The following is a 25,533-nucleotide window of genomic DNA, read 5'->3' on the forward strand; positions in this document are numbered from 1 at the left end:
GGTGTAAATTCATCTGGTGTAAATTCTAGTAAATCTGTTGGGCGCCGGCCCACTGCTAGGGTCACCCATGTTTTTGGAAAGTCGCACATTTTGCAAGTTTTTTTTTTATTACACAGGTGCAAGACGGAGAATAAATTCCCCCAGTGTTTCCAATGTTCGAGTAAATGTGCAGTGCCAAAGGTGTCCACCAGAGGGAAAAATGTCCTCACTAGTACAATATACCTAGACTGGGTGCAGGGGTCTGCAAATACTGACATGCAGCATGATAAGGTTTCATGCACACGACCGTTTGCCGGCCTTGCCTGTGCTGCAGACCACAAATTGCAGTATGCAATGCGCGGGCACCGACTGCATGTCTGTCGTCTGCGGTTTGGAATGGGGTCCGCCATCCGACAGTCTGCACCGCAAAAAAGTAGTGCATGCACCATTTTTTTTGCTGTACAGAGACACAGACAGAAAACCCACGGAAACACTCTATAGTGCTTCCGTGGGTTTCCTATCCGTGTCTCTGTTCCTCACTGCATCTCCCGGATTGCGGACCCATTTAAATGAATCCGCGATACGGTGCACACACAGCCCAGTGCCTGTACATTGCGGACCCGCAATATGGGAATGGCTGGGCGACGGCCGAGCGCATGAGGCCTAATCCTGATCTTAAAAATAGGTTCATCAATCGGTGAAACTTTCAAACGTGTGATTTTATAGGAACCTATTTAAGCCCGATTCTACTGTGCGCAGGTGTAGGAGTAGTGACCGTTATCTCTCTGTAACGTATGGGCACATCAATAATTCGCAGAGCTAAGATAATGCAGCGTGCTTACCTGCAGTCCCGCGGAAAACCTCCGAGAACACGTTGGACCATAAGTTGCTCCACATGACACACTCAGCTCTGCTACGTATTTCATTTTTAGGACCGTAAAGGCTGTCAGCGCAGTAGGTTACCTTTTACTTATATTACATGATGTCACTTAATAATGTGCAGTGACATCATTCAGTCCTGGCCCCGGGGTCACTGCTGCTGATGTCCCGTGCAATAAAAGCCCCCCCCCCCCAAATCACCAAGGGGCAAGCACGGTGGCTCAGTGGTCAGCGCTGGTGCCTTGCAGGGGTCCTAGGTTTCCATCTGCATGGAGTTTGTATGTTCTCCTCCGTGTTTGCGTGCGTTTTCCTCCGCGTTCTCCGGTTTCCTCCCACACTCCAAAGACAGACGGATCGGGACCTTAGATTGTGAGCCCCACTGATCGTAATCAGAGATGAGCGAAGTTATGGAAAATTCGATTTGGCTGCTTCGCCAAATTTCACAAATAAATTCAATTCGTGATGAATGACTCCGTCATAAAGGGCAGTTCTTGGTAAGTAGCGGGTGCAATGACGGGGAACGTATCCTATTCTTGTCCGCATTACGGGCAAGGATAGGACTGTTCTATTAGGAGCCCGCTGTTCCGTTCTGCGAAATACGGAATGCCCGCGGAACGATGTGGTCGGGATTACTGGGTGCCGGATTAAAAGAATTCTTCTGCATCATTACCATTATGACACAGTAAATGTAATTTTTTTTTAATTTTTTTTATCAAATGTATTATATTTTATTTACAATAAACACAGCAAGACGATGGATGATGAGAGTCCTTGTACGCGGAGCCGCCATCGTCCTTGTCTCATGTACCTTCATTGACTGGACCATCAGGACTTCCACGGATGCCAGTGTATTGGGGGTTAGTACACATCTGTACATACACGGCTGGGGCTGAGGCTACATACATGTGCAGACGGTTTAACCCCTGATGCGTGGCTCCATTCTTTTAGGTCGCAGTCCAGGCATCCCTTATCACTCTTGTTCCGCCGTCACGCGTTTGATCCGGTGTTGGACGTTCTCCGCTTGTTGCCGTCCACCGTCTTTTTTTGAGGTTCCTTGCTGCTTGTTGTCGTCTTCTTCTTCAGTTTTGCGCCGCGCTCCTGCGTAACAGACGGAAGCTGCAGATCCTCAGGCGGAGATTTTGCTAATTTTTCTATTTGCATTTTTTCCAAAATATATTCCTGACAAGAGACAGAAAATGATTAGAAATTGATCCATTAGTTGGTTGGTTAGTTAAAGGGGATGGCCAGTTTCTTATATTGGTGGCATATCCTCAGGGTCATCAATATCAGATTGGCGGGGGTCCGACTCCCGGGAGCCCCGCCGATCAGCTGTATGAGGAGAACACTGCGCGCTGCGCACTCTTCAAACAGCTGAGCGGCGGGGGGCTGGGAGTCAGACCCCTGAGCAGTGAGCAACTGGTTGGTTTATTAGGTGAAAGATTGATTGATTTAGTGATTATCTGATTGTTTATTGATAGGTTGGTAAGAGATTGGTTGATGTTTTGGTTTGGTTATTGGTTGGTTGACTGGTTGGTTGATGGGTGAAGTGACTGGCTGATTGGGTGAGTGATTGGTTGGTTGATGGTTTGATTGCTTGTGTGACTAGTTAATTAATTGGTTGATTGATTGATTTGTTGGTTGATTGATTGACTGGTTGATTTATCGGTTGAGTGATTAGTTGATTGGCTGGTCGTTTGGTTGACTTGTTGAGTAACTATTTGGTTGTCAGAAATTCATGCAGCCAAACTAGAGTGCAGGACGGCGCTGGAAGGGTTACTATGCTTACCAATCAGGTTTCGGACTATGTGCCCAATACCAGAGCTAGGTAGGAGAGTTAAAGGGGTTATCTGGGTTCAGAGCTGAATCCGGACACAACCTGATCTGCACTCATTCACCATGAACACCAGAATAATCCATAGAAAGCTGCACAGTGTAGAGCCTAGAAAAAGAGACACAATCACAGGCAACAACATACAGAGGGACCCGGACACGACCCGAGCTGCACTCATCCACCATGCTTCAATGCTCCCCCTTGCCCTGCACTGAATTGCGCAGGGCAATTTTCTTGAGATCTGGTGACGTACCGGGCTCTCCATGGGTAAGCTAGGTGGAGGCTCTAGCCTAGCATTAAGCCCGGTGATGTCACCGGCACTAATGGGCCGTCTTTAGCACTGCCCTAGCCTGTTTTTACACCGCCCATTAGTGCCGGTGACATCACCGGGATCACTGCTAGGGGGAAGACTCTGCTTAACAGTGTCCAAATGGAAACAAACAGCCCTTGCCCTGCGCTGCAAGGGGGAGCATCGGAGCATGGTGGACGAGTGCAGATCGGGTCGTGTCCGGGTTCCTCTGTATGTTGTTGCCTGTGATTGTGTCTCTTTTTCTAGGCTCTACACTGTGCAGCTTTCTATGGATTATTCTGGTGTTCTGACCTTTGGCTTGTTTTCCATGTCATGTCATATCTACTCTCATGGTAATCGTCCTTGACTCGTCTTTGGATTTAACCTCTTGTGTACTGCATTGATGGTGTTTTGTCTCTCCTGGTTTTGTGACCCTGCTTGCTGACTCCTCTTTTCACCTCCCTGGTCATTCTGGAAGCTCTGCTACTTGTGTCCCCCCATCAATGTGCTGTTATCATCTCTGCAGACGTATTCGGGGTCCCTAGCAGCCACGTCCATCCTGCCTCGCAGCGGGCCCCAATGAAGAACCTAGGGGTAGCCTTAGGCTCACACTACCCGCAGTGGATTTGGAAGGCTGGTAGCAGTTTTATGGTGCACTGGCTGTGGTGCGGACGGTGACTGTAGAACTTCCTAACGTTGGTTTGTTGATTGACTTAGTGAAAGACTGGCTGGCTGAATGATTCATTACTTGATTGACTGATTAAAAGAGCTGAACGCGGACATATCCCCATCTTCACCCCTCCGGCCCCCCTAATATGAGCATAGGAGCATTTCATGCTCCGATGCTCTCCTTTGCACTGCGCTGAATCATGCAGGACAAAGGCATTTTCAGGAGATCCGGTGACATACCAGGCTCTCCCTGGGGACTGCTAGGCGGAGGCTTCCACCTAGCCGTGGGCCCAGTGACATCACCGGCACTAATGGGCAGGCTTTAGCGCTGCCCTAGCCTGTAAAACAGCTAGAACAGCGCTAAAACCTGCCCATCAGAGCTGGTGACATCACTGGGAACACTGCTAGGATCAAGCTTCCGCCTAGCAGTGTGCCAAGGAAAACAAAAAAGACCTTGCCCTGCATAATCCAGCGCAGGGCAAGGGAGAGCATTGGACCATGAGATGCTCCTATGCTCATATCAGGGGGGCCGACGGAGTGAAGATGGGGATATGTCCGGGTTGAGATCTGAACCTGGACAACCCCTTTAAATATGACGAATTAATTGAAAGATTTTTGCAGATTTCCCAGGAGACGCCTATGCCCACTTAGTCTTGTTTTCCCATTGAAGTCCTTTTTTTCCTGACTCCTCCTGGCAGGGACATAACAAGGACCCATGGGTGACTGAACCAGTCAATAAACCAGTCCCTGACTGAACCGATCAATCAATAAATAGATAAATCAGCCAGTCACTCAACCACGACCATAGAAAATCTTGGAATGGGGCCCCACACCACCATGATCACCTTCGGTAGCATGAACATGAGCAGCTTAGGATGATGTTGGTCTACTTAATGCACAGGGATAATGCACACAGTGATGTCACAATGGTGGGATAATGTGCACAATGATGTCACAGTGCGGAAATAAGGCTCACAGCAGTGTCGGACTGGGGTGCCTAGGGCCAACCAGTAAAATGTATTTTGGGGGCCCACCGTACAGATACATTCAAATATTGAACGATTGAGTAATGTCGCACTAAAATGGGGTGGAGAACCACGCAGAGGTGCACCCACTAATCAGACAACACCCAGTCTGAAAATAGTGAATAATGTAAATAATGGAAGTGGGGCACACTCTAAAAGTATAGGGATCTTTAATAACAATATTGATAATAACAATACAATACGATATCAGCAAGTATAAAATTGAATGTAAAGCAGCAGATAAAATGGTACCGACAATAGGATGGGTAGTGAAATAGAAAAGGGTAATAAATAAATATAGAGTATAACTATATAAAATACATTAAATCAAACAATATATTCAATAAATATGGATCCCAATATTGATTTTTAGAATAAGAGCGTTGGATTCGAATATTCAATATGATAATATAAGTAGTTCACTGGTTGTGCTTTGTGAAATGTTCCATATAGGATTTAAGCGGTAATATAGATTATCCTCTCCTGCAGACAGTCCTCTTATCGCCACTATATCGATAGTCAAAGTCCCAAAGTCTCAAGCATATGCAGCCTGAATGTTTGGTTATACAATAGTCGGGCTGTTCATACGCACAGCGGCGTCCCGCTGTATTTGATATGAAGAGCGATCGCTTACCGGAGATGTGCAAGAGCTTACCCGAGGGTCTTTTGGTGCTGGATCGTGGGCTCTCGACTCGGTATGTCCGTCCTGTCTCCGGTCTCAAGAGCTAATATCCAGATTAGAATTTTGGCGCCAGTGAGGTTTGTTTGCTCCACGTGGTGCAGTTACCTCTCGTGTAGTAGCAATGGCTCACTTCGGCACTTCGCTGGTTAAAGTAGCAATTTGTCCAGGCTTCCTCGGTCTTGCAGGGTCTCTCCACTTGTTGGGGGGATAATACCAGACGCGTTTCGGGGATTTACAGAAGTGACCCCTTCCTCAGTGGTTGATCTCCCCCTACTTGTATTCCTCTTATATAGTGGATAAGGTATGTCAAAAGGACTGGTTCGGAATCCAGGATTTTTTTAGAATTGGGATCCATAGATTCAGCTTCTGGTTTTAAACATATATTCACAGTAATACTCTTATTGTAACTTATCTCATCATGGCAGTATAGAAACATCTTGCGTAAATGATTATTAAATATACCATTTTGTAAATAGACTCCAGATACAAAAGACTATAAAATATCAATATAGATATAAAAATATAAATATTGAAAAGGGTGATAAATATATATATAAAAATGAATGTGATATCCCATATAGAAACATAGAAACATAGAATGTGTCGGCAGATAAGAACCATTTGGCCCATCTAGTCTGCCCAATATACTGAATCCTATGGATAGCCCCCGGCCCTATCTTATATGAAGGATGGCCTTATGCCTATCCCATGCATGCTTAAACCCCTTCACTGTATTTGCAGCTACCACTTCTGCAGGAAGGCTATTCCATGCATCCACTACTCTCTCAGTAAAGTAATACTTCCTGATATTACTTTTAAACCTTTGCCCCTCTAATTTAAAACTATGTCCTCTTGTGGTAGTTTTTCTTCTTTTAAATATTCTCTCCTCTTTTACCGAGTTGATTCCCTTTATGTATTTAGCAGTTTCTATCATATCCCCTCTGTCTCGTCTTTCTTCCAAGCTATACATGTTAAGGTCCTTTAACCTTTCCTGGTAAGTTTTATCCTGCAATCCATGTACTAGTTTAGTAGCTCTTCTCTGAACTCATAGAAACATATTCATTCATTTTTATATATATATTTATCACCCTTTTCAATATTTATATTTTTATATCTATATTGATATTTTATAGTCTTTTGTATCTGGAGTCTATTTACAAAATTGTATATTTAATAATCATTTACGCAAGATGTTTCTATACTGCCATGATGAGATAAGTTACAATAAGAGTATTACTGTGAATATATGTTTAAAACCAGAAGCTGAATCTATGGATCCCAATTCTAAAAAAATCCTGGATTCCGAGCCAGTCCTTTTGACATACCTTATCCACTATATAAGAGGAATACAAGTAGGGGGAGATCAACCACTGAGGAAGGGGTCACTTCTGTAAATCCCCGAAACGCGTCTGGTATTATCCCCCCAACAAGTGGAGAGACCCTGCAAGACCGAGGAAGCCTGGACAAATTGCTACTTTAACCAGCGAAGTGCCGAAGTGAGCCATTGCTACTACACGAGAGGTAACTACACCACGTGGAGCAAACAAACCTCACTGGCGCCAAAATTCTAATCTGGATATTAGCTCTTGAGACCGGAGACAGGACGGACATACCGAGTCGAGAGCCCACGATCCAGCACCAAAAGACCCTCGGGTAAGCTCTTGCACATCTCCAGTAAGCGATCGCTCTTCATATCAAATACAGCGGGACGCCGCTGTGCGTATGAACAGCCCGACTATTGTATAACCAAACATTCAGGCTGCATATGCTTGAGACTTTGGGACTTTGACTATCGATATAGTGGCGATAAGAGGACTGTCTGCAGGAGAGGATAATCTATATTACTGCTTAAATCCTATATGGAACATTTCACAAAGCACAACCAGTGAACTACTTATATTATCATATTGAATATTCGAATCCAACGCTCTTATTCTAAAAATCAATATTGGGATCCATATTTATTGAATATATTGTTTGATTTAATGTATTTTATATAGTTATACTCTATATTTATTTATTACCCTTTTTTATTTCACTACCCATCCTATTGTCGGTACCATTTTATCTGCTGCTTTACATTCAATTTTATACTTGCTGATATCGTATTGTATTGTTATTATCAATATTGTTATTAAAGATCCCTATACTTTTAGAGTGTGCCCCACTTCCATTATTTATATTCAAATATTCCCTGCTCACACAGCAGCAAGATGCTACCAGATGATGAAATATGGGGGTCCCTGCAGGGACTTTGAGAAGGTAGGTCCTGGGGAGAGGAGGACACTGGTGGCTTTCCTCTATAGAAGTCATCTCTGATCTGATCGTGTCTATAATAATAATAAACCGGGGAGTTTCTTTAATGATCTATAAAGTTTTTATATGAACACCGGCTGGTGGAGGAGCCGTACAGTGAATATATGTCTGTAGTGCAGTAAGTCTACTGTGTCATGTGCCACTTGTGCAAGGGGTGGGAGATTAGGGGCCCACCGGGGAATTCACCTGCCCCCCTGTGGGCCAGTCCAAGCCTGGCTCACAGTGATATCACAATAGATAATACACATGTGTAACACCCCAGAGTGGTGTTATCACTTCTGAACCTTGCTACCATCTTTTATGGTCTAACCTGTATGTGTCACGGCCTTTGGTTTGCGCTGTGACACTGCTGCCACACTTGCGGTTGCCCACGGCAACGTGTTGCTGTGAGAGCATGCGGTGGCAGTGTCTCGGCCTTCTGGGTGATTGCCGTGACATGGTTGCCACGCATGCTGTTGTCGGTGGTTACGTGTTTGGTATGCTTGTGTGTGCACTTCCCCTTTTAGTTGTAGCCTCCCTCTGTCTGGTGCTTTAAGGGTTAACTCCCTGACTGGGTGTGGTCACTTGGCTTATATCTTCTGTGGTTTCCTGGCTGGAGTCAGTTGTACTTCAGCTGCGGTTGGTGCTGGAGCTCTGCTCCAGTCCAGGGTGGTCCACCTGTCCAGTGAGGGCCACCCTTGTGGTCATCAATGTCATCCCGGTGTCTCCTTCCCTTCCTGTCCCTATTTGTATGGAGTGGGTTATGTTCAGGGTGTTACATGTCTGGTGGTGTTTGGTGTCATGTTCACTAGCCATTCCCCTGTCTCATGTTTATTGCAGCTATGGCCGTCCTGGCTTCCTGTGCGGTTTGTGGTGTGTGCTGTGTCCTTTAATGTTGGTGTGGACAGCAGCACTTGTGCACTGGTTCCAGTCAGTGTGTCTGTGGCAGGTAAGTGTGTTACTGGTCTCACTTACCTGCCATCTCCTTATGCTGTATGTGTTCCCCTCTCCCTGCAGCCTGGCCTCAGATAGAGACTCCTGTTCCTCCATTACTGGGATGAACAGATCGTCTCTTCCCTGCTCCTTGGTAAGGGATTTCCAGGGCGACTTAGGGTCTCTAGGAATCCTGAGTATGAGCCGTCCTACCATCGGGGTCCGCTCATACGGTGAGGAGTCAGGGAGAGGATTAGGGACGCTGTAGGGACCAGCTCCCTTATTTCTACTTTTGGCCAGGCTGATCCCCTTTTACCCTTTGACACCGCATGGTGGGGGGTTTCCCCCACTCCCCATCGTGACAGTATGTCACCTATATATTTATTTCCAGGTCCTGTATAATGTGCATATCTATTTCTATGCAACTGTTCATGTTCACGTGTAATGTGCCTGGTTCACCAGCAGGTGGCAGCAAACACGGCAGAGCTATAGTTAGATAGAATGGAACTCACCATTCCATTCTCCCCCCCTTTGGTCAGAAGTGGGCCAGTCCTGCTTGCTACCAGAAGGAGGTGGGGCGGTTCTAGTTTGTGCTGGTTGAGACTCCATGTTGGAGCTGCCAGGATTCTAACCTATTCCTTGGCTGAAGATAAGTCCGACTAAAAAGTGAACTTCAGCATAAAGAAAAAGCCATCAGCTTGTCAGTACAGCAGAGTGAAAGAAGGATAGAGCAGAGTTGAGTTTGCCTGCCAGTTTAATGCTAAAGCCTGCTGGAACCAAGACAAAGCCTGAAACTGGAGAAACATTTATTAAAGTAAAGCTGACATTGAACGTATCTCAAGGTCTGGACTCAAGTTATTCTTTCCAATCCCTCAATTATTCCCCCTATTTATTGCTTCGGAGCCAAAGCCTGGGGCCCAGCGGTATCCAGGTAGGAGCACCGTGACACACCTAAAGAGACATTTAGGCCGCACTACACTACTCGGCATTCCTACACCTGGGACGCGTTATAGAGAGGGCCCTGGGGTGAGGCTGCCCATTGCACATGGTGATGTACAGAGATCAATCAGTGATGTCACAGCACAGAAATAATGCAAAAAGTAATGCGCTCTTCCACTGTCCATATACATCACTAACTGCACATTGTCTGATGGAGATGGGCCCCTTAGTTATCGGGGTCCCTGGTAGTTATGCCTCCTGGTAAATCTTCAGGTTGTGAATGTGCCGGCTAATAAGTATTACAGCTCCAGTCCTGACTGAGTGATCTGCAGAATTAGGAGACACGACACTTACCTTGATCATATCCAGTTTTTGGGTGAGTTCCACTTCAGCCAGCGGCCCGTAATGCTTCATGTGGCACTGATCGGCCAGATTTATCACAGCCAGCAGCAAGCTGCCGATTTCCACACTCTGCGGAGACCGAGGAGATCAGGGTGAACCTAAAGCAGTGACCAGACACTGCCTCTACCACAGTGCACTGCATCTGCTGCTGGATGGACACTAAACCACCAGGGGGCAGCAGGGAGATGCTGCACCATGAGAGCTAATAGACAACCGGTAGAACCGTGAATGCAGCTCCGGTTGTAACTTTAGTACAATAAATAATGTAACGTGAGATCAGTACAATTACTCAATCCCCATGCTTTACACTGCAGCTTTCCGCCATTCGGGCGCAACTATGATGTGTGACTACAGCTCTGATTCCAGTTTTGTGTTGGACTGGTCCCCCACGCATTACATTGCACTCTGCAGTTCCAACTACAACCCCCATGCTCCATGCAGCTCAGTCCGCTCTCACCTGGTTCCGGAACTGACTCTTCTCCAAGTTAAATGTCATTTCCAGCTGTTTGTTCCTCTCCCGGAGACGGTCATGTTTCAGCTGCAGCTGAGACAGTTCACTGGTCATTGTCTAGAGGACAGAGACACGTGAGATGACACCATGCACGATGGGAATTGTAGTTCAATAGATTCATAGGGAGGATCAAGCCTGGTCAAACAAGATAATTACAGCAAATGGGAGTAGAATTAAAGTGCAACTCCACCCTCTACCAGATATTCCCTTAGTAAGAACATCGGACTCCCCCATACCCCATCCTGTGCATCTATGGGGATATCGGCTTCCTGTGCATCTATGGGGGATATCGGCATCCTGTGCGTCTATGGGGGATACTGGCATCCTGTGCGTCTATGGGGGATACTGGCATCCTGTGCGTCTATGGGGGATACTGGCATCCTGTGCGTCTATGGGGGATACTGGCATCCTGTGCATCTATGGGGGATACTGGCATCCTGAGCGTCTATGGGGATATCGGCTTCCTGAGCGTCTATGGGGGATATCGGCTTCCTGTGCATCTATGGGGGATACTGGCATCCTGTGCATCTATGGGGATATCGGCTTCCTGAGCGTCTATGGGGGATACTGGCTTCCTGTGCATCTATGGGGGATACTGGCATCCTGTGCATCTATGGGGGATATCGGCATCCTGAGCGTCTATGGGGGATATTGGCATCCTGAGCGTCTATGGGGGATACTGGCATCCTGTGCGTCTATGGGGGATACTGGCATCCTGAGCGTCTATGGGGATATCGGCTTCCTGAGCGTCTATGGGGGATACTGGCATCCTGAGCGTCTATGGGGGATACTGGCATCCTGTGCGTCTATGGGGGATACTGGCATCCTGTGCATCTATGGGGATATCGGCTTCCTGAGTATCTATGGGGGATACTGGCATCCTGTGCATCTATGGGGGATACTGGCATCCTGAGCGTCTATGGGGGATACTGGCATCCTGTGCATCTATGGGGGATACTGGCATCCTGAGCGTCTATGGGGGATATTGGCTTCCTGAGTATCTATGGGGGATACTGGCATCCTGTGCATCTATGGGGGATACTGGCATCCTGAGCGTCTATGGGGGATACTGGCATCCTGAGCGTCTATGGGGGATACTGGCATCCTGAGCGTCTATGGGGGATATCGGCTTCCTGAGCGTCTATGGGGGATACTGGCATCCTGAGCGTCTATGGGGGATACTGGCATCCTGTGCATCTATGGGGGATTATGGCATCCTGAGCGTCTATGGGGGATACTGGCATCCTGAGCGTCTATGGGGGATACTGGCATCCTGAGCGTCTATGGGGGATATCGGCTTCCTGAGCGTCTATGGGGGATACTGGCATCCTGTGCATCTATGGGGGATATTGGCATCCTGAGCGTCTATGGGGGATACTGGCATCCTGTGCGTCTATGGGGGATACTGGCATCCTGAGCGTCTATGGGGGATATCGGCTTCCTGAGCGTCTATGGGGGATACTGGCATCCTGAGTGTCTATGGGGGATACTGGCATCCTGAGCGTCTATGGGGGATACTGGCATCCTGTGCATCTATGGGGGATATTGGCATCCTGTGCGTCTATGGGGGATATTGGCATCCTGTGCATCTATGGGGGATATTGGCATCCTGAGAGTCTATGGGGGATATCGGCATCCTGAGCGTCTATGGGGGATACTGGCATCCTGTGCGTCTATGGGGGATATCGGCATCCTGAGCGTCTATGGGGGATACTTGCATCCTGAGCGTCTATGGGGGATACTGGCATCCTGAGCGTCTGTGGGGGATATCGGCATCCTGTGTGTCTATGGGGATATCGGCCTCCTGTGTGTCTATGGGGGATATCGGCCTCCTGTGTGTCTATGGGGACATTCTTTGGCAGCACTGACCAGGCGGCTCCCCGCACCGTTGCATCAGGTCAGTGGTGCGGCTTATCACTGACACTTTTACAGCCCGCCATAGTAACTGTGTTTCATAATTCACCCATTGTGCAGTGTGCGGCTGAATCTGAGCGGGCGGCAGGTAATCCTTTAATTAAGTCACTGCTTGTACACAACCTGAGATTGCTCAATTCTCCTGGAAGAACTCCACCATAAAAGGCGCGTCGCTTCGAGGAGATCGCATTCAAGAAGGGAACATGAAACTAACAACATCCTGTGTGTCAAGCCAGGTGCTTGTCTGCTAAGCTTGCAATCTAATTTCTGACCTCTTAAAGGGGTTAAAAAAATTTTTTTAGGAAGAATTAACTGAAGGATTCTAGCCTGTATCGTCTATTGAATGATTCACACTTACCTTACCCCTCCGCTCCTGTGTGCTAGCCCCCTTTCCCCAATGATCTGGGCCACGGCTTGTTTTCTTCCAGCCGGGGGCAGAGATGTCGTTGCTTGCGCCTCTGCAGCCAATGACTGGCTTCAGTGGAGACGTGTCCCGGAGCAACATGTCACCACTGAAGCCAGTTATCGGCTGCAGCAGCACAAGAGCCCATGTCCATTCCCCAGCCAAAGGAACACAAGCCGGGGACTGGATGATGGAGGAATGGGAGCCGGGACACAGGACTGGAGCGGCGGAGAGGAAATAAGTATGAAGTGTTCAATAGGCATGGCAGGCTAGAGACCTTCAGTCAATGGTTAACCATTCCCGGAAGACCCCATTAAGGATGCAAAGAAGTAGGTCGCCTAATTCTATAGAACTAGTGCCCATTTGGCCTAGGATGTCATAAGGAATACATAATAATGTTAGAAAATGATCCTACAACGTCATAATGTGTTATGATGTCACAGTGATGTCCTATGATGTCACATGAAGTCATGTCACAATAATTCATTGTGACGTCATGTCATGATGTCAAAATGTGATGTCATAATGAGGTTTTATTTTGTTATAAATAATGCATTGTGATGTCATAAGGCAGTACTATGATGTCGTAACAGTGTCTTGGTGGGAAAAAAAAAACGCATTGTGATGTAATAATGGAATCCTGATGTCAATTATAGCAATGTGATGTCATAATAGTATCCTATTATGTCATAAATTATGCATTGCTACTGTATGTCATAATGCTCTTCTATGATGTCAAACTGCTGTCCTATTATGTCATAACTAATGCACTGTGATGTCATAATGCTCTCTTATGATGTCATAATGGTGTCCTATTGTTTCATAACTAATGCATTGTAATGTCATAATGTTCTTCTATGATGTCATAATGGTGTCTTATTACCGTATGTCATAACTAATGCATTATGATGTCATACTGCTGTCCTATTATGTCATAACTAATGCACTGTGATGTCATAATGGTGTCCTATTGTGTCATAACTAATGCACTGTGATCTCATAATGGTGTCCTATTGTGTCCTAACTAATGCATTGTGATGTCATAATGCAGTCCTATGATGTTATAAAGTCGTTTCGATATAAAAAAAAGATGCATTCTGACGTCATGATGGCGTCTTAGGATTTCATGTGGGTCCACACATGGTTTTTCTACATTTTCTGTTCTAATGGATACACAAGGGTGCAGAAATTCACTTACCAGCTTCATGGTGTCGTGCTGCCTCTTCAGAGCTTCCAGCCTGAGCTGCGAACTCTCCTGTTCATCTGCCAGACCCATCAGATTGTTCACTAGGTTCTCATTGGTCAGAGCGAGGGTCTCGTAGCGTCTGATAATGGCCTTTACCGGGGAATCGACGCCGTATTCTAAATAATCTGCAAGACGGATGAGAAGCCGGTGGGGACAGCTGGTACTCCGTAAAATGGGCAAGTCACTATGGTTGGCATACATTGGACTGGTGTCTACATTACATACACCAACCACAATATTAAAGCCACTGACAGGTGAAGATGGTGACAATGGCTCCTGTCAAGGGGTGGGATATATTAGTAACAGAACAGTCAGTTCTTGAAGTTGATTTGTTTGAATCCTGTCATTTGACAGCTCCTGTGTAACTCTTATCCCTGATCTTCTGACCTCATAAACACAAATTTAAGCTATATTCCTATCAGTTTGATAAGAATTGAGCTATAATGAGTGTTTATGAGGTCAGGAGACCAAAGATAAGAGCTACACATGAACCATCAGACGATGGGATTCAAAGAAAACACAAAGTGACACTGCAAAACGACTGTTTTTTAACCCTTGTATCTCAGAAATGGCTGAACATTTTTACTAAAAACTGAGTGAATAAATAATATGTAGGCCAAAATGAGTAAAATGCAATAATAATTTTAAAAAAAATGTCCCTGAAGGTGTCCATAGTCTTTCAAGTATCTGCTTCTAAAGTTTTAGTACCAGATATCACAGGACACATTCAGAGATCTTCTGGAGTCCATGCCTCAATGGGTTGGATCACAAGGGGGAACTAGATAATATTAGGCAGGTTACCCAGTGGTTGATACTGTATGTATTGGACTGGTATCTATTGGGTAGACCACTCAATGGTTTTTATTCCTTGGACCGTTGGGTTGGCCACGTCATGGCTGGGTTACACTAAGTTAATTTATATATTGTTGGCCACCCAAGGATTGGAATTCATTCATATACAATAAGTGTTCCATCGTGGGTAGAGTTGGTACAAGACTAATTAGGGCACTCAGGGGCTTGTAATCATGGGGTCACTATACATTGGATAAACCACTCAATGCACTGGCTAAACAAAGTATTGGGTGATATACGTTCTGTAGGCCACTCAGTGGATGGACACATTGGGCAACAAACCAACCTCTGGTTACTGGTATTCTCCCGATTAGACAAGACCACCTTTACTTACTATCAGGGACCTTCTCCACCATTTTCAATAAGAAATCCTCATAGATTTTGTGCATCTTCCTCTTTTCATGCAGCTTCTTCTGTCTGTGAATGGGATAATAGTTGGTAAATAAGTCAAATATTCAATGATGTTGGAATTTTCTCCACCATGACTCAGGTACAGTACTACAACTCCAATCCGACCTAAAGAGGATAGCTGGGACTACTGAAATGTGAGCTACAGATAGAGAGCAGACAAGTCCCATGAACATTACATTAGTTCAAGGATGGTGAAGAAGACACTGCCCTAACTGTCTACCTCTTCCTCCGGTCTTCTAGCTGTGTTGCCAGGTCCAAAATCTCAATCTGCCGTAGATCGTTTTGCCGTGACTCTGTCTGGTATTTTGATATGGCTCGTCTTCTCTTGGCATCGCTGTCCTTCAGGAACTTCTCAAACGTTACTGCTTTCTCGGAGTACTACGGACAATAGAGACAAAATATCAATATTACCAGGAAATTTGAGGAGGTCTCCTGTGATAACGTTCCCAGAGCCTCCTCCGTCCTTCTCACCTCCTTCTGTCTCAGTGAAAACTCCTCCTTCCGCTCTTCTAACCAGCGTATGCGTTCACTGTATTCCTCTCGTTTATGAACCAGCTCTTGGCTGACACGGTCATACTCCACCTCTTTTTTCAAAACCAGTGTCTTCTGTAAAGTGTTCTTACTGGTGTCCAGTATCTTACCAGCAGCCTGGAGATAAACCAGTGAATAGAAACGTTTTTAACAAAATGATTTCTGCAACTTTGTGTTTCATTTCCAAGATCTGTTTGTTTTGAGTGAATGGTAACAATGTAACTGGTGGTCTGTTAAAAAGGTATTGTTCCGCTGGCATTCCGTGCCCACCGCTATCCCACTCTGCCCTGAAGGCACGGACATCCTGCAATTCACTCTGCTGGCATCTGCTCCTCCTTATACTCCCATGCTTGCGCTGGTGGTATTCCTAGTGTATCTTCGGCAGGCTATGGCCTGTGTTTACCTATGTTGGTCTTAGGTTGTCCTATAGGGCGCGCGTGCTCGATCTTGGCCTCTTAAAAGCCAGAATGCTCACATCCTAATTCTTCCCCAGCTTATGGGGGGAAAGTGCCTGAGCTTTAGGTTCCTAGATTGCTAGTATAACCAGCAAAAATGTTCTTTTCTGACTATCTGCCCATGTACTGAACCTCTGCCTGTTGATCAATTCCTGATACTCTGCTGCATGGCCTGACCTTAGCCTGTTTGCTGTGTTGATCCTCAGCTGCCTTCCCTGACCTCAGATCTGTTTCACGTGTAAACAGCAGAATAAAGTTCCAGCACTATTGAAGATTCTGTTGCTTTGTCTTTATTTTCGGTAACAAATTACATCATGTGAACACCATCTTACACCCCCGCACATTGACGCGTTTCGAACTATACCGTTCTTAATCGTAACGTGTACACATGAGTATTGCTGGATTTCTTGGTGCTCTGCGCCAGTGTTTCTGATCCCAGTGGGTTAGCTGCCAACTACACTGGGATTATTGGCCTGTTGGGCCCCTGCAGTGAAGACCAGATCCTTGTATAGGAAAAGGATGAAAACCAGGAGATTGCCAGGACAACTTTTTTAGTGACTACCCAAAGCCAAACCAGTTAGCTGGTCCATACCCACTGTCCGTTGTATCCAATCTGCACCATCTCTCTCCTCCTGATTGTTTGTTTCAATGTGTAGTCCACATACAGTAAATCCGCCTGGAGGATTGTTTAAAATGGATACTACTGTAACAATGAACTAGGTCAAAACAGGGTTCCAACCACCCACAAATTTAAAGTCTGTAGCCCACTTTTATAATTTTTGGAACAAGCACTACTCCTTTCATATTAGGGTAGGTACAGATAGGGTATGTACGGCTTTTCAGGTATGGCTTTTCTTGCCTGCGCCCCCCCCCCCCCCCTATCCCGGCCTGTCGCTCCCTGGGGGGTCCTGGGCATGAGGAGGAGGGAGGGCAGTGGGCACACAGGGCAGGGTGGAGTAGAAGAGACTGTGGAGTCCTGGACTCTGTGTGAGACTGCGAGAGTAGAGGAAAGCAGGCCAGGTACAGCAGGTTGCAGGCCACAGCCACCCCAGCCTGTATTATATGCATCTCCGCTATAGTACAGAACAGAAGGCTGGCACAAGGAGTGGGCAGAGGCTGGGATGCCAGGTAGCCATCCCAGCCTCTGCCCACTACTTCCTGTGCCAGCCTTCTGTAATAAAGCATGCAATACATGGCAGCCTCCCCTCTCTGCTCGCTGTTCTGCTTATTTTGGCACTTTTATATATGCACACATGATGCCAGGATGGTCCTGGGCTGGCATCGGGTGTGCACTTATATGTGCCATAATAAGCACTAGTACATGCCGGAAGAGAGAGCAGAAAGGGGAGGCTGCCATGTACTGCAAGCTATAGACAGGAGGCTGGCAGAGATTGGGATGAAAGTTCAAATCACCCCCCTTCCTAATGTTTTATATAAAAATAAATAAACATGAAAAAAATCTTCACTATTAAAATATAAAAATACTAAAAACACGGTTTTGGTGACCAACTCCCCCCCCCCCTCCCCTCCCCAACACACACATATACCAAACAAAACAAAAAAAATGAATAGGGGCCCATGAACATGACTGTATGCCCTCCGAGACATACGGGGGGGGGGGGGGGGGGGGCGTACAAATATTTGCTGTGGGCCCAGTCACTTCTAGCTACGCCCTTGGTCCCTCTCTTTACAGTTACATGGTAGATCCCAGCAGTAAACAGCTAACCATAGGGAGGGGGCTCCCTGCAGCAGGACCCAATGATCAGCTGGGGAGGGAGTTTTCCAAATCATACAATCCCAGAAATGTCAAATATATGTAGGATTACCGCAACCAAACCTCTAACGCACCTCCTTGATAACCGGGATCTGAGTGACTTCTTCTTCGTCATCCCTAAAAAACAAATTTAAGGCTTCATCGTTAAGTGAATTTACTGTCTGCTCCCCATAGAGATCTCACACTGGGAAGTTTCAAGTCTCTTTTCTTTACACTGACAGGGCACAATGCCAGCTGAACTCGGGCCACGAAAACAGCTCACTGTTATTTGTACCTGTCTAGCCTAAGATATCGCTGTACCCAGCCCAAAGCTCCAAACCATAGAACTGCTAGAGATGTACAGTACTCTGATCCTACACAGAAAGGTCGAACTGACAGAGGATACCCATGTTATACCAGCATGCTCCATATCAGTATATACAAGATGTATAACTTATACCAGCTGTACATATATAATATATACAGGAGATACCCAGGTTATACCAGCATGGTCCATATCACTATATACAAGAAGATGTATAACTTATACCAGCTGTACATATACAATTATATACAGGAGATACCCAGGTTATACCAGCATGCTCCATATCACTATATACAAGAAGATGTATAACTTATACCAGCTGTACATATATAATTATATACAGGAGATGCCCAGGTTATACCAGCATGCTCCATATCACTATATACAAGAAGATGTATAACTTATACCAGCTGTACATATATAATTATATACAGGAGATGCTCTTTTATATTGTGGTTACATCCCTGGTAGATGCCTGTGTAAAGTGCAGTCAGGCCTCATTTCCAGCACCCTAGGGGTTAATCTCACCTGCCCTCCTCCAGTTGAGTGACAAACACATTCCTCTTCCCAACCTTCAGGTTAAGCTCATATTTTTGAGGGTCTCCAGGGGGTAGTAGCTGCTCCCAGTTAGTCATTGTGAGCTTTCTGAGGGAAAATACACAGGAGACAAGTTGCAGGAAGATCCCAAGTTACATTGTATCCTCCAGCGGAATGCAGATCTGGGTCAGCGTTCTATCTCCATAGCAACCGCCTATCAATCACACAGGCCCCGCCTTCAACCACTCCCACATCCCTGGACTGTAGAGCCCTGGTTACAGGAGCAGGGGACTGTTTACTTACCTGGGAGGGTTAATTACAACTTCTCTGGTAACCAGGAGTCTTGTACACACAGAGTTATGGACCCATCTGTCTGCAGGGGGAATATGACAACAGATTTGTGGGAAAATTCACTTTCAATTATATTGAAAGGGACAGGTGCAATATTGATTTTATATATATATATATATATATATATATATATAATCATATATATAAATATATGCAAATATATATATATATATATATATATATATATATATAAAAAAAAATGGAACCCTCTGGCATTGCATCCTTTATGCTGTCAATTTAAAGGGGTCCTCTCATCTCAGCGATTGATGGCGTCTAGCTATAGGAGATGCCTTCAATGTCAGACAGATGTGGGTCCCAGAGTTCCTATCTCTAGAATGGGGCCCCAAAGTGAAGGAGAGCATGCGTGCCGTACTCTCCGTTCATCACTATGGGAGCTCCGTAAATAGCCCATAGCAGTAAATACAGAGGGCAGTGCGCATGCACAGGGACCGCTCCATTCACCGCTATTGGAATGCCAGATATAGCCGAGCCTGCTCTTGGCTATTTTCGGAACGCCCATAGAAATCAATAGAGGGTGGCTGCACATTTGTGGTTGCGTTCCGTTCACTTCCGAAGCCAATTTTGGAAATAGGACCGGGTCCCAGAGGTGCAAGCGGCAGACGCACTCGACTTGCACTGTAGTCTATGATGGTAAAGTCGCATCAGACTTGCATCCGCTGACCAAAAGTCCAACATTTATTGTGACTGTCCCATACATTTCAGCGGCTCTTGCAGAAATCCATGTGATAGCCGCCACAACAACCCCCTTTAGTAGTTCCTTCAACTGATATACAACTTATCTTCAACATGGAAACATCACCTTTAGGCCTCTTGCACACGAACGTTGTGCATCCGTTCCGTGCATTGGGGACCGCAATTTGCACAACGTTCGTGTGCAAGAGGCTTTAGAGCTCATGCAAACAAACGTATTTCTCGCCTGCATCCGATCCGCATTTTTTGCGGGTCGAATGCAGACCCATTCTCTTCAATGGGACTGCAAAAAGATGAGGGCAGCGTGTGCTGTCCGCATCCCTATGTCCATTCCGACGAAACATCCGCAAAAATATAGAGCCTGTCCTATTCATGTCCACATTACAGACCAGGATAGAACTGTTCTATTGTGGGCAGGACATTTGAAACGCACACGGCCGTTATCCATGTTTTGTGGATCCACAGTTTGCGGACGTTCGTGAGCATGAGGCTTTAGTGGGCTTTCCAATTAATGACTGCTGCTTCCGTGAAGTAGTAGCTCAGTCACGTAACTGAATCTACACCAGCTCAAGTGACTGAGAACTCTGATGAATGATTAAAGAGGCAAAGTGTTTATGTTTTGTTCAGGGAATACCAAAGAAAACCATAGGAATTAAATCACATGACAAATTCCGTGATCAGTAAGGACTGTATTATACTCAAGAGCTGCACTCTTCTGCTGGTGAAATCACTGTGTACATACATTACTTATCCTGTACTGACCCTGAGTTACATCCTGTATTATACTCCAGAGCTGCACTCACTATTCTGCTGGTGCAGTCACTATGTACATACATTACTTATCCTGAGTTACATCCTGTATTATACTCCAGAGCTGCACTCACTATTCTGCTGGTTCAGTCACTGTGTACATACATTACTTATCCTATACTGATCCTGAGTTACATCCTGTATTATACTCCAGAGCTGCACTCACTATTCTGCTGGTGCAGTCACTGTGTACATACATTACTTATCCTGTTCTGATCCTGAGTTACATCCTGTATTATACTCCAGAGCTGCACTCACTATTCTGCTGGTGCTGTCACTGTGTACATACATTACTTATCCTGTTCTGATCCTGAGTAACATCCTGTATTATACTCCAGAGCTGCACTTACTATTCTGCTGGTGGAGTCACTGTGTACAGTCGTGGCCAAAAGTTTTGAGAATTAGATAAATATTGGAAATTGGAAAAGTTGCTGCTTAAGTTTTTATAATAGCAATTTGCATATACTCCAGAATGTTATGAAGAGTGATCAGATGAATTGCATAGTCCTTCTTTGCCATGAAAATTAACTTAATCCCAAAAAAAACCTTTCCACTGCATTTCATTGCTGTCATTAAAGGACCTGCTGAGATCATTGCAGTAATCGTCTTGTTAACTCAGGTGAGAATGTTGACGAGCACAAGGCTGGAGATCATTATGTCAGGCTGATTGGGTTAAAATGGCAGACTTGACATGTTAAAAGATGGATGATGCTTGAAATCATTGTTCTTCCATTGTTAACCATGGTGATCTGCAAAGAAACGCGTGCAGCCATCATTGCGTTGCATAAAAATGGCTTCACAGGCAAGGATATTGTGGGTACTAAGATTGCACCTCAATCAACAATTTATAGCATCATCAAGAACTTCAAGGAAAGAGGTTCAATTCTTGTTAAGAAGGCATCAGGGCGTCCAAGAAAGTCCAGCAAGCGCCAGGATCGTCTCCTAAAGAGGATTCAGCTGCGGGATCGGAGTGCCACCAGTGCAGAGCTTGCTCAGGAATGGCAGCAGGCAGGTGTGAGCGCATCTGCACGCACAGTGAGGCGAAGACTTTTGGAAGATGGCCTGGTGTCAAGAAGGGCAGCAAAGAAGCCACTTCTCTCCAAAAAAAACATCGGGGACAGATTGATCTTCTGCAGAAAGTATGGTGAATGGACTGCTGAGGACTGGGGCAAAGTCATATTCTCCGATGAAGCCTCTTTCCGATTGTTTGGGGCATCTGGAAAAAGGCTTGTCCGGAGAAGAAAAGGTGAGCGCTACCATCAGTCCTGTGTCATGCCAACAGTAAAGCATCCTGAGACCATTCATGTGTGGGGTTGCTTCTCATCCAAGGGAGGTGGCTCACTCACAATTTTGCCCAAAAACACAGCCATGAATAAAGAATGGCACCAAAACACCCTCCAACAGCAACTTCTTCCAACAATCCAACAACAGTTTGGTGAAGAGCAATGCATTTTCCAGCACGATGGAGCACCGTGCCATAAGGCAAAAGTGATAACTAAGTGGCTCGGGGACCAAAACGTTGACATTTTGGGTCCATGGCCTGGAAACTCCCCAGATCTTAATCCCATTGAGAACTTGTGGTCAATCCTCAAGAGGCGGGTGGACAAACAAAAACCCACTAATTCTGACAAACTCCAAGAAGTGATTATGAAAGAATGGGTTGCTATCAGTCAGGAATTGGCCCAGAAGTTGATTGAGAGCATGCCCAGTCGGATTGCAGAGGTCCTGAAAAAGAAGGGCCAACACTGCAAATACTGACTCTTTGCATAAATGTCATGTAATTGTCGATAAAAGCCTTTGAAACGTATGAAGTGCGTGTAATTATATTTCACTACATCACAGAAACAACTGAAACAAAGATCTAAAAGCAGTTTAGCAGCAAACTTTGTGAAAACTAATATTTGTGTCATTCTCAAAACTTTTGGCCACGACTGTACATACATTACATTACTTATCATGTACTGATCCTCAGTCACATCCTGTATTATACTCCAGAGCTGCACTCACTATTCTGCTGGTGCAGTCACTGTGTACATTCATTACTTATCCTGTACTGATCCTGAGTTACATCCTGTATTATACTCCAGAGCTGCACTCACTATTCTGCTGGTGCAGTCACTGTGTACATACATTCCATTACTTAACCTGAACTGATCCTGAATTGCATCCTGTATTATACTCCAGAGCTGCACTCACTATTCTGTTGGTTACTTTTGGAAACCTCCTCAAAACCTCTATGAGATGACTGCAGAATACATGGTGTAAAGATGACACTTCCCAGAATGCCAATCACTAGAACAAGATCTGTGCAGTCACTGAATGAGCAGGGAATGCTGTGAGTTTTCCATTCTGAAGCCTGTAGAATAACGAGTATAATCCAGGCTGTTATTCAGGATCCCTACTAGTAATGTCCTGTGTTTACACTGTGACTCCAGGTTTTATTGTGATAACATTGGGTTCAGATGTGGATATTTTGTATGATTATTGTTTCCTCTTGTGTTAATTATCAATGACAGGAAAGGTCAGATACAAGACAATGGAGGGGCTTATATTTAGCAGGGTGAAGGCTTCTGGCTGATATAACTTTTATCACACACATAAAGGGGGCTATGTGACATCTGACATTCCCTCTTGCTAAACTTAGATGCTGCTGCTCACATGGAGGCATCTGAAATGTCATATCTGTGGAGCAGAGCCTCACAGCTACACCTCCCCTGCTATAAATCTGACATTGTGTACCTCGGTCACCAGACCATAGTGGACACAACAGTGGAAACTTACAACAGCCCCCCCCCCCCCCCCCCAATACTGGAATATACCTCTCATCCATTCATCCCAGTACAGGAGGTATAGGGTGCGCAGAGGTAGCAGCTGCACTCAGGCCAAGGTGCCCAAAGTCCCCTCTGCTACATAGAAGTTTGGGGCTCATGTCCATAGGGCTCTGCTGGTTCTTATTTGTCCCCTTAAGGCCTCATGCACACGACCGTAGTTTGGGTCCGCATCCGAGCTGCCGTTTTGGCGGCTCGGATGCGGACCAATTCACTGCAATGGGGCTGCAAAAGATGCGGACAGCACTCCGTGGTGTGCTGTCCGCATCCGTTGCTCCGTTCCGTGGCCCCGCAAAAAAAAATAGAACATGTCCTATTCTTGTCCGTTTTGCGGACCGCAAAAAACGGCACGGTCGTGTGGATGAGGCCTTATATAGAGAAGATTCTTAATTCCCATCCAGAGTCTCTACTGGGTTGTGTGTATTTTAAAGGGGTATTCCTACATACAGCCCCTTATAACCATGCTGCAGATGGATTTAGCAAAAAGTTAATTATTTTTGACTCGCCCTGCCTTTATGTATAGAACTGCACTGCTCAGCGCTGTCCTCCACCTCCAGCGCTAGAGCTCACAGCATTGAGGAGGGTTCTCTAGTGTCTTCTTACACCACAGCTCATTATCTATCTATCTATCTATCTATTATCTATCTATCTATCTATCTATCTATCTATTATCTATCTCATATCTATCTATCTATCCATCTAATGCCTCCCAAGTGTCCCTTTTTTGACCCAAGTCCCTCTGTCCCTCTTTGATATTTAAATGTCCCTCTTTTTGACCTGGGGAATTAATGCTTAAATATGCATTAATAAATTTACTAAATTACTCCTTACTAAAATATCTGTATGGTTTCTACCTGTATATTAGACCAGAACTTCATTATTTGGTGCAATTTGGACTTTAAAATATCTATAATCTGATGATTTATCTGCTAATATTTAAATGGATATTGAAGTGCTAGAAAAAAAATAGTCCCAGCTGCTCCACATGCTATAGAAATATAAAGGAATTTATACTCCCCTAACCGATCCCCAGCTGCTGCAGTTCTGATGGAGCCAGTAATTACGCTTTGGGCGGAGTTAGAGGAGCCCTAGTATGAAGAAATTGCCACAATGCGCGCCGGCATATATTGTCCCTCTTTGCAATTTTCAAAAGTTGGGAGGTATGCTATCTATGTATGTATGTATGTATGTATGCATGTATCTATCTATTTACTATCTATATCTATTTATCTATCTAATGTCTATCTGTCTGTCTATCTATCTATGTGTCTATCTTTCCATCTATAGTAATGGGTCTAGTGGGTATAAAGTAAAGGGTGTGGGTTATAGGCGATCTCCCCGGAGTATACACTTTCATGCATCTGCTTGTATGTGCCCTGATGCCCCAGCTCTATGGGGCGCTGTCACTCTCAGTTGGATCACTTCCCTGGTTCTCTCTGTTACTTTTACTTATATTCTGCTGTAAAATAATCCAATAATTATATTTAACAAATTTTTGTCTAAGGCTTCTTTCGTATTTTTCATTTTTGTGCTCTGCATTTTTATTGTTTTGCAGATAGCACACAGATCCATTCATTTCTATGGGGTCACGTACACACATATGTCATGGCCGTTCCCCAAGTTATAGCACTTGTCCCATCCTGGTACGTATTGTGGACAAGAATACTCCTTTCTTTGATTGGGAATGAAAAAAATTAAAAAATGCACACACACCAGCATTGGACTCTCCCCTGTCTAGAAGATTTGTGTCCCATTACATTCTGTAGGTGTCAATGGCTTTCTTTGGGAATAACCCATGATGTTGCTCCGCATTTGTCTTTTGTTGTGAGTTGTAGTATTACCACAACTGGAGAGACACGTGCAGTATTATATCTCTACAAGGATGCTGGACATCCTACCACTGCAAACTCCTGCACACTCCACCATTCCTCTATTATATTTGGTTACATTGCTTAGAGAATGTGTGGTGTTT

At 45.3% G+C, this 25,533-nt stretch overlaps 2 protein-coding genes across 2 annotated transcripts in view; one reads left to right on the top strand and one right to left on the bottom strand.

Annotated features, from left to right (window-relative positions):
* Positions 1 to 1,547: 1,547 nt before the first annotated feature.
* The window catches only part of CCDC197 (coiled-coil domain containing 197), a 155,286-nt gene continuing 131,300 nt past the window's right edge, over positions 1,548 to 25,533 (bottom strand). The window contains exons 2-11 of the mRNA XM_040410944.1: positions 19,165 to 19,234; positions 18,853 to 18,969; positions 18,095 to 18,137; positions 15,732 to 15,908; positions 15,481 to 15,638; positions 15,184 to 15,266; positions 13,950 to 14,122; positions 10,381 to 10,491; positions 9,876 to 9,992; positions 1,548 to 2,037 (exon numbers count right to left, since the gene is read on the bottom strand). Coding sequence (XP_040266878.1) covers positions 1,846 to 2,037; positions 9,876 to 9,992; positions 10,381 to 10,491; positions 13,950 to 14,122; positions 15,184 to 15,266; positions 15,481 to 15,638; positions 15,732 to 15,908; positions 18,095 to 18,137; positions 18,853 to 18,959 — 1,161 coding nt within the window. The 5' untranslated portion in view covers positions 18,960 to 18,969; positions 19,165 to 19,234 and the 3' untranslated portion in view covers positions 1,548 to 1,845. The remainder of the gene's footprint in view (positions 2,038 to 9,875; positions 9,993 to 10,380; positions 10,492 to 13,949; positions 14,123 to 15,183; positions 15,267 to 15,480; positions 15,639 to 15,731; positions 15,909 to 18,094; positions 18,138 to 18,852; positions 18,970 to 19,164; positions 19,235 to 25,533) is intronic.
* ASB2 (ankyrin repeat and SOCS box containing 2) overlaps positions 22,979 to 25,533 on the top strand; it is a 52,247-nt gene continuing 49,692 nt past the window's right edge. Inside the window, exon 1 of the mRNA XM_040410942.1 lies at positions 22,979 to 22,992. The gene's annotated coding sequence lies outside the window, so the exon portion shown is untranslated. The remainder of the gene's footprint in view (positions 22,993 to 25,533) is intronic.

Source organism: Bufo bufo, chromosome 11, assembly GCF_905171765.1.
Source record: "Bufo bufo chromosome 11, aBufBuf1.1, whole genome shotgun sequence".
NCBI classification, from domain to species: domain Eukaryota; kingdom Metazoa; phylum Chordata; class Amphibia; order Anura; family Bufonidae; genus Bufo; species Bufo bufo.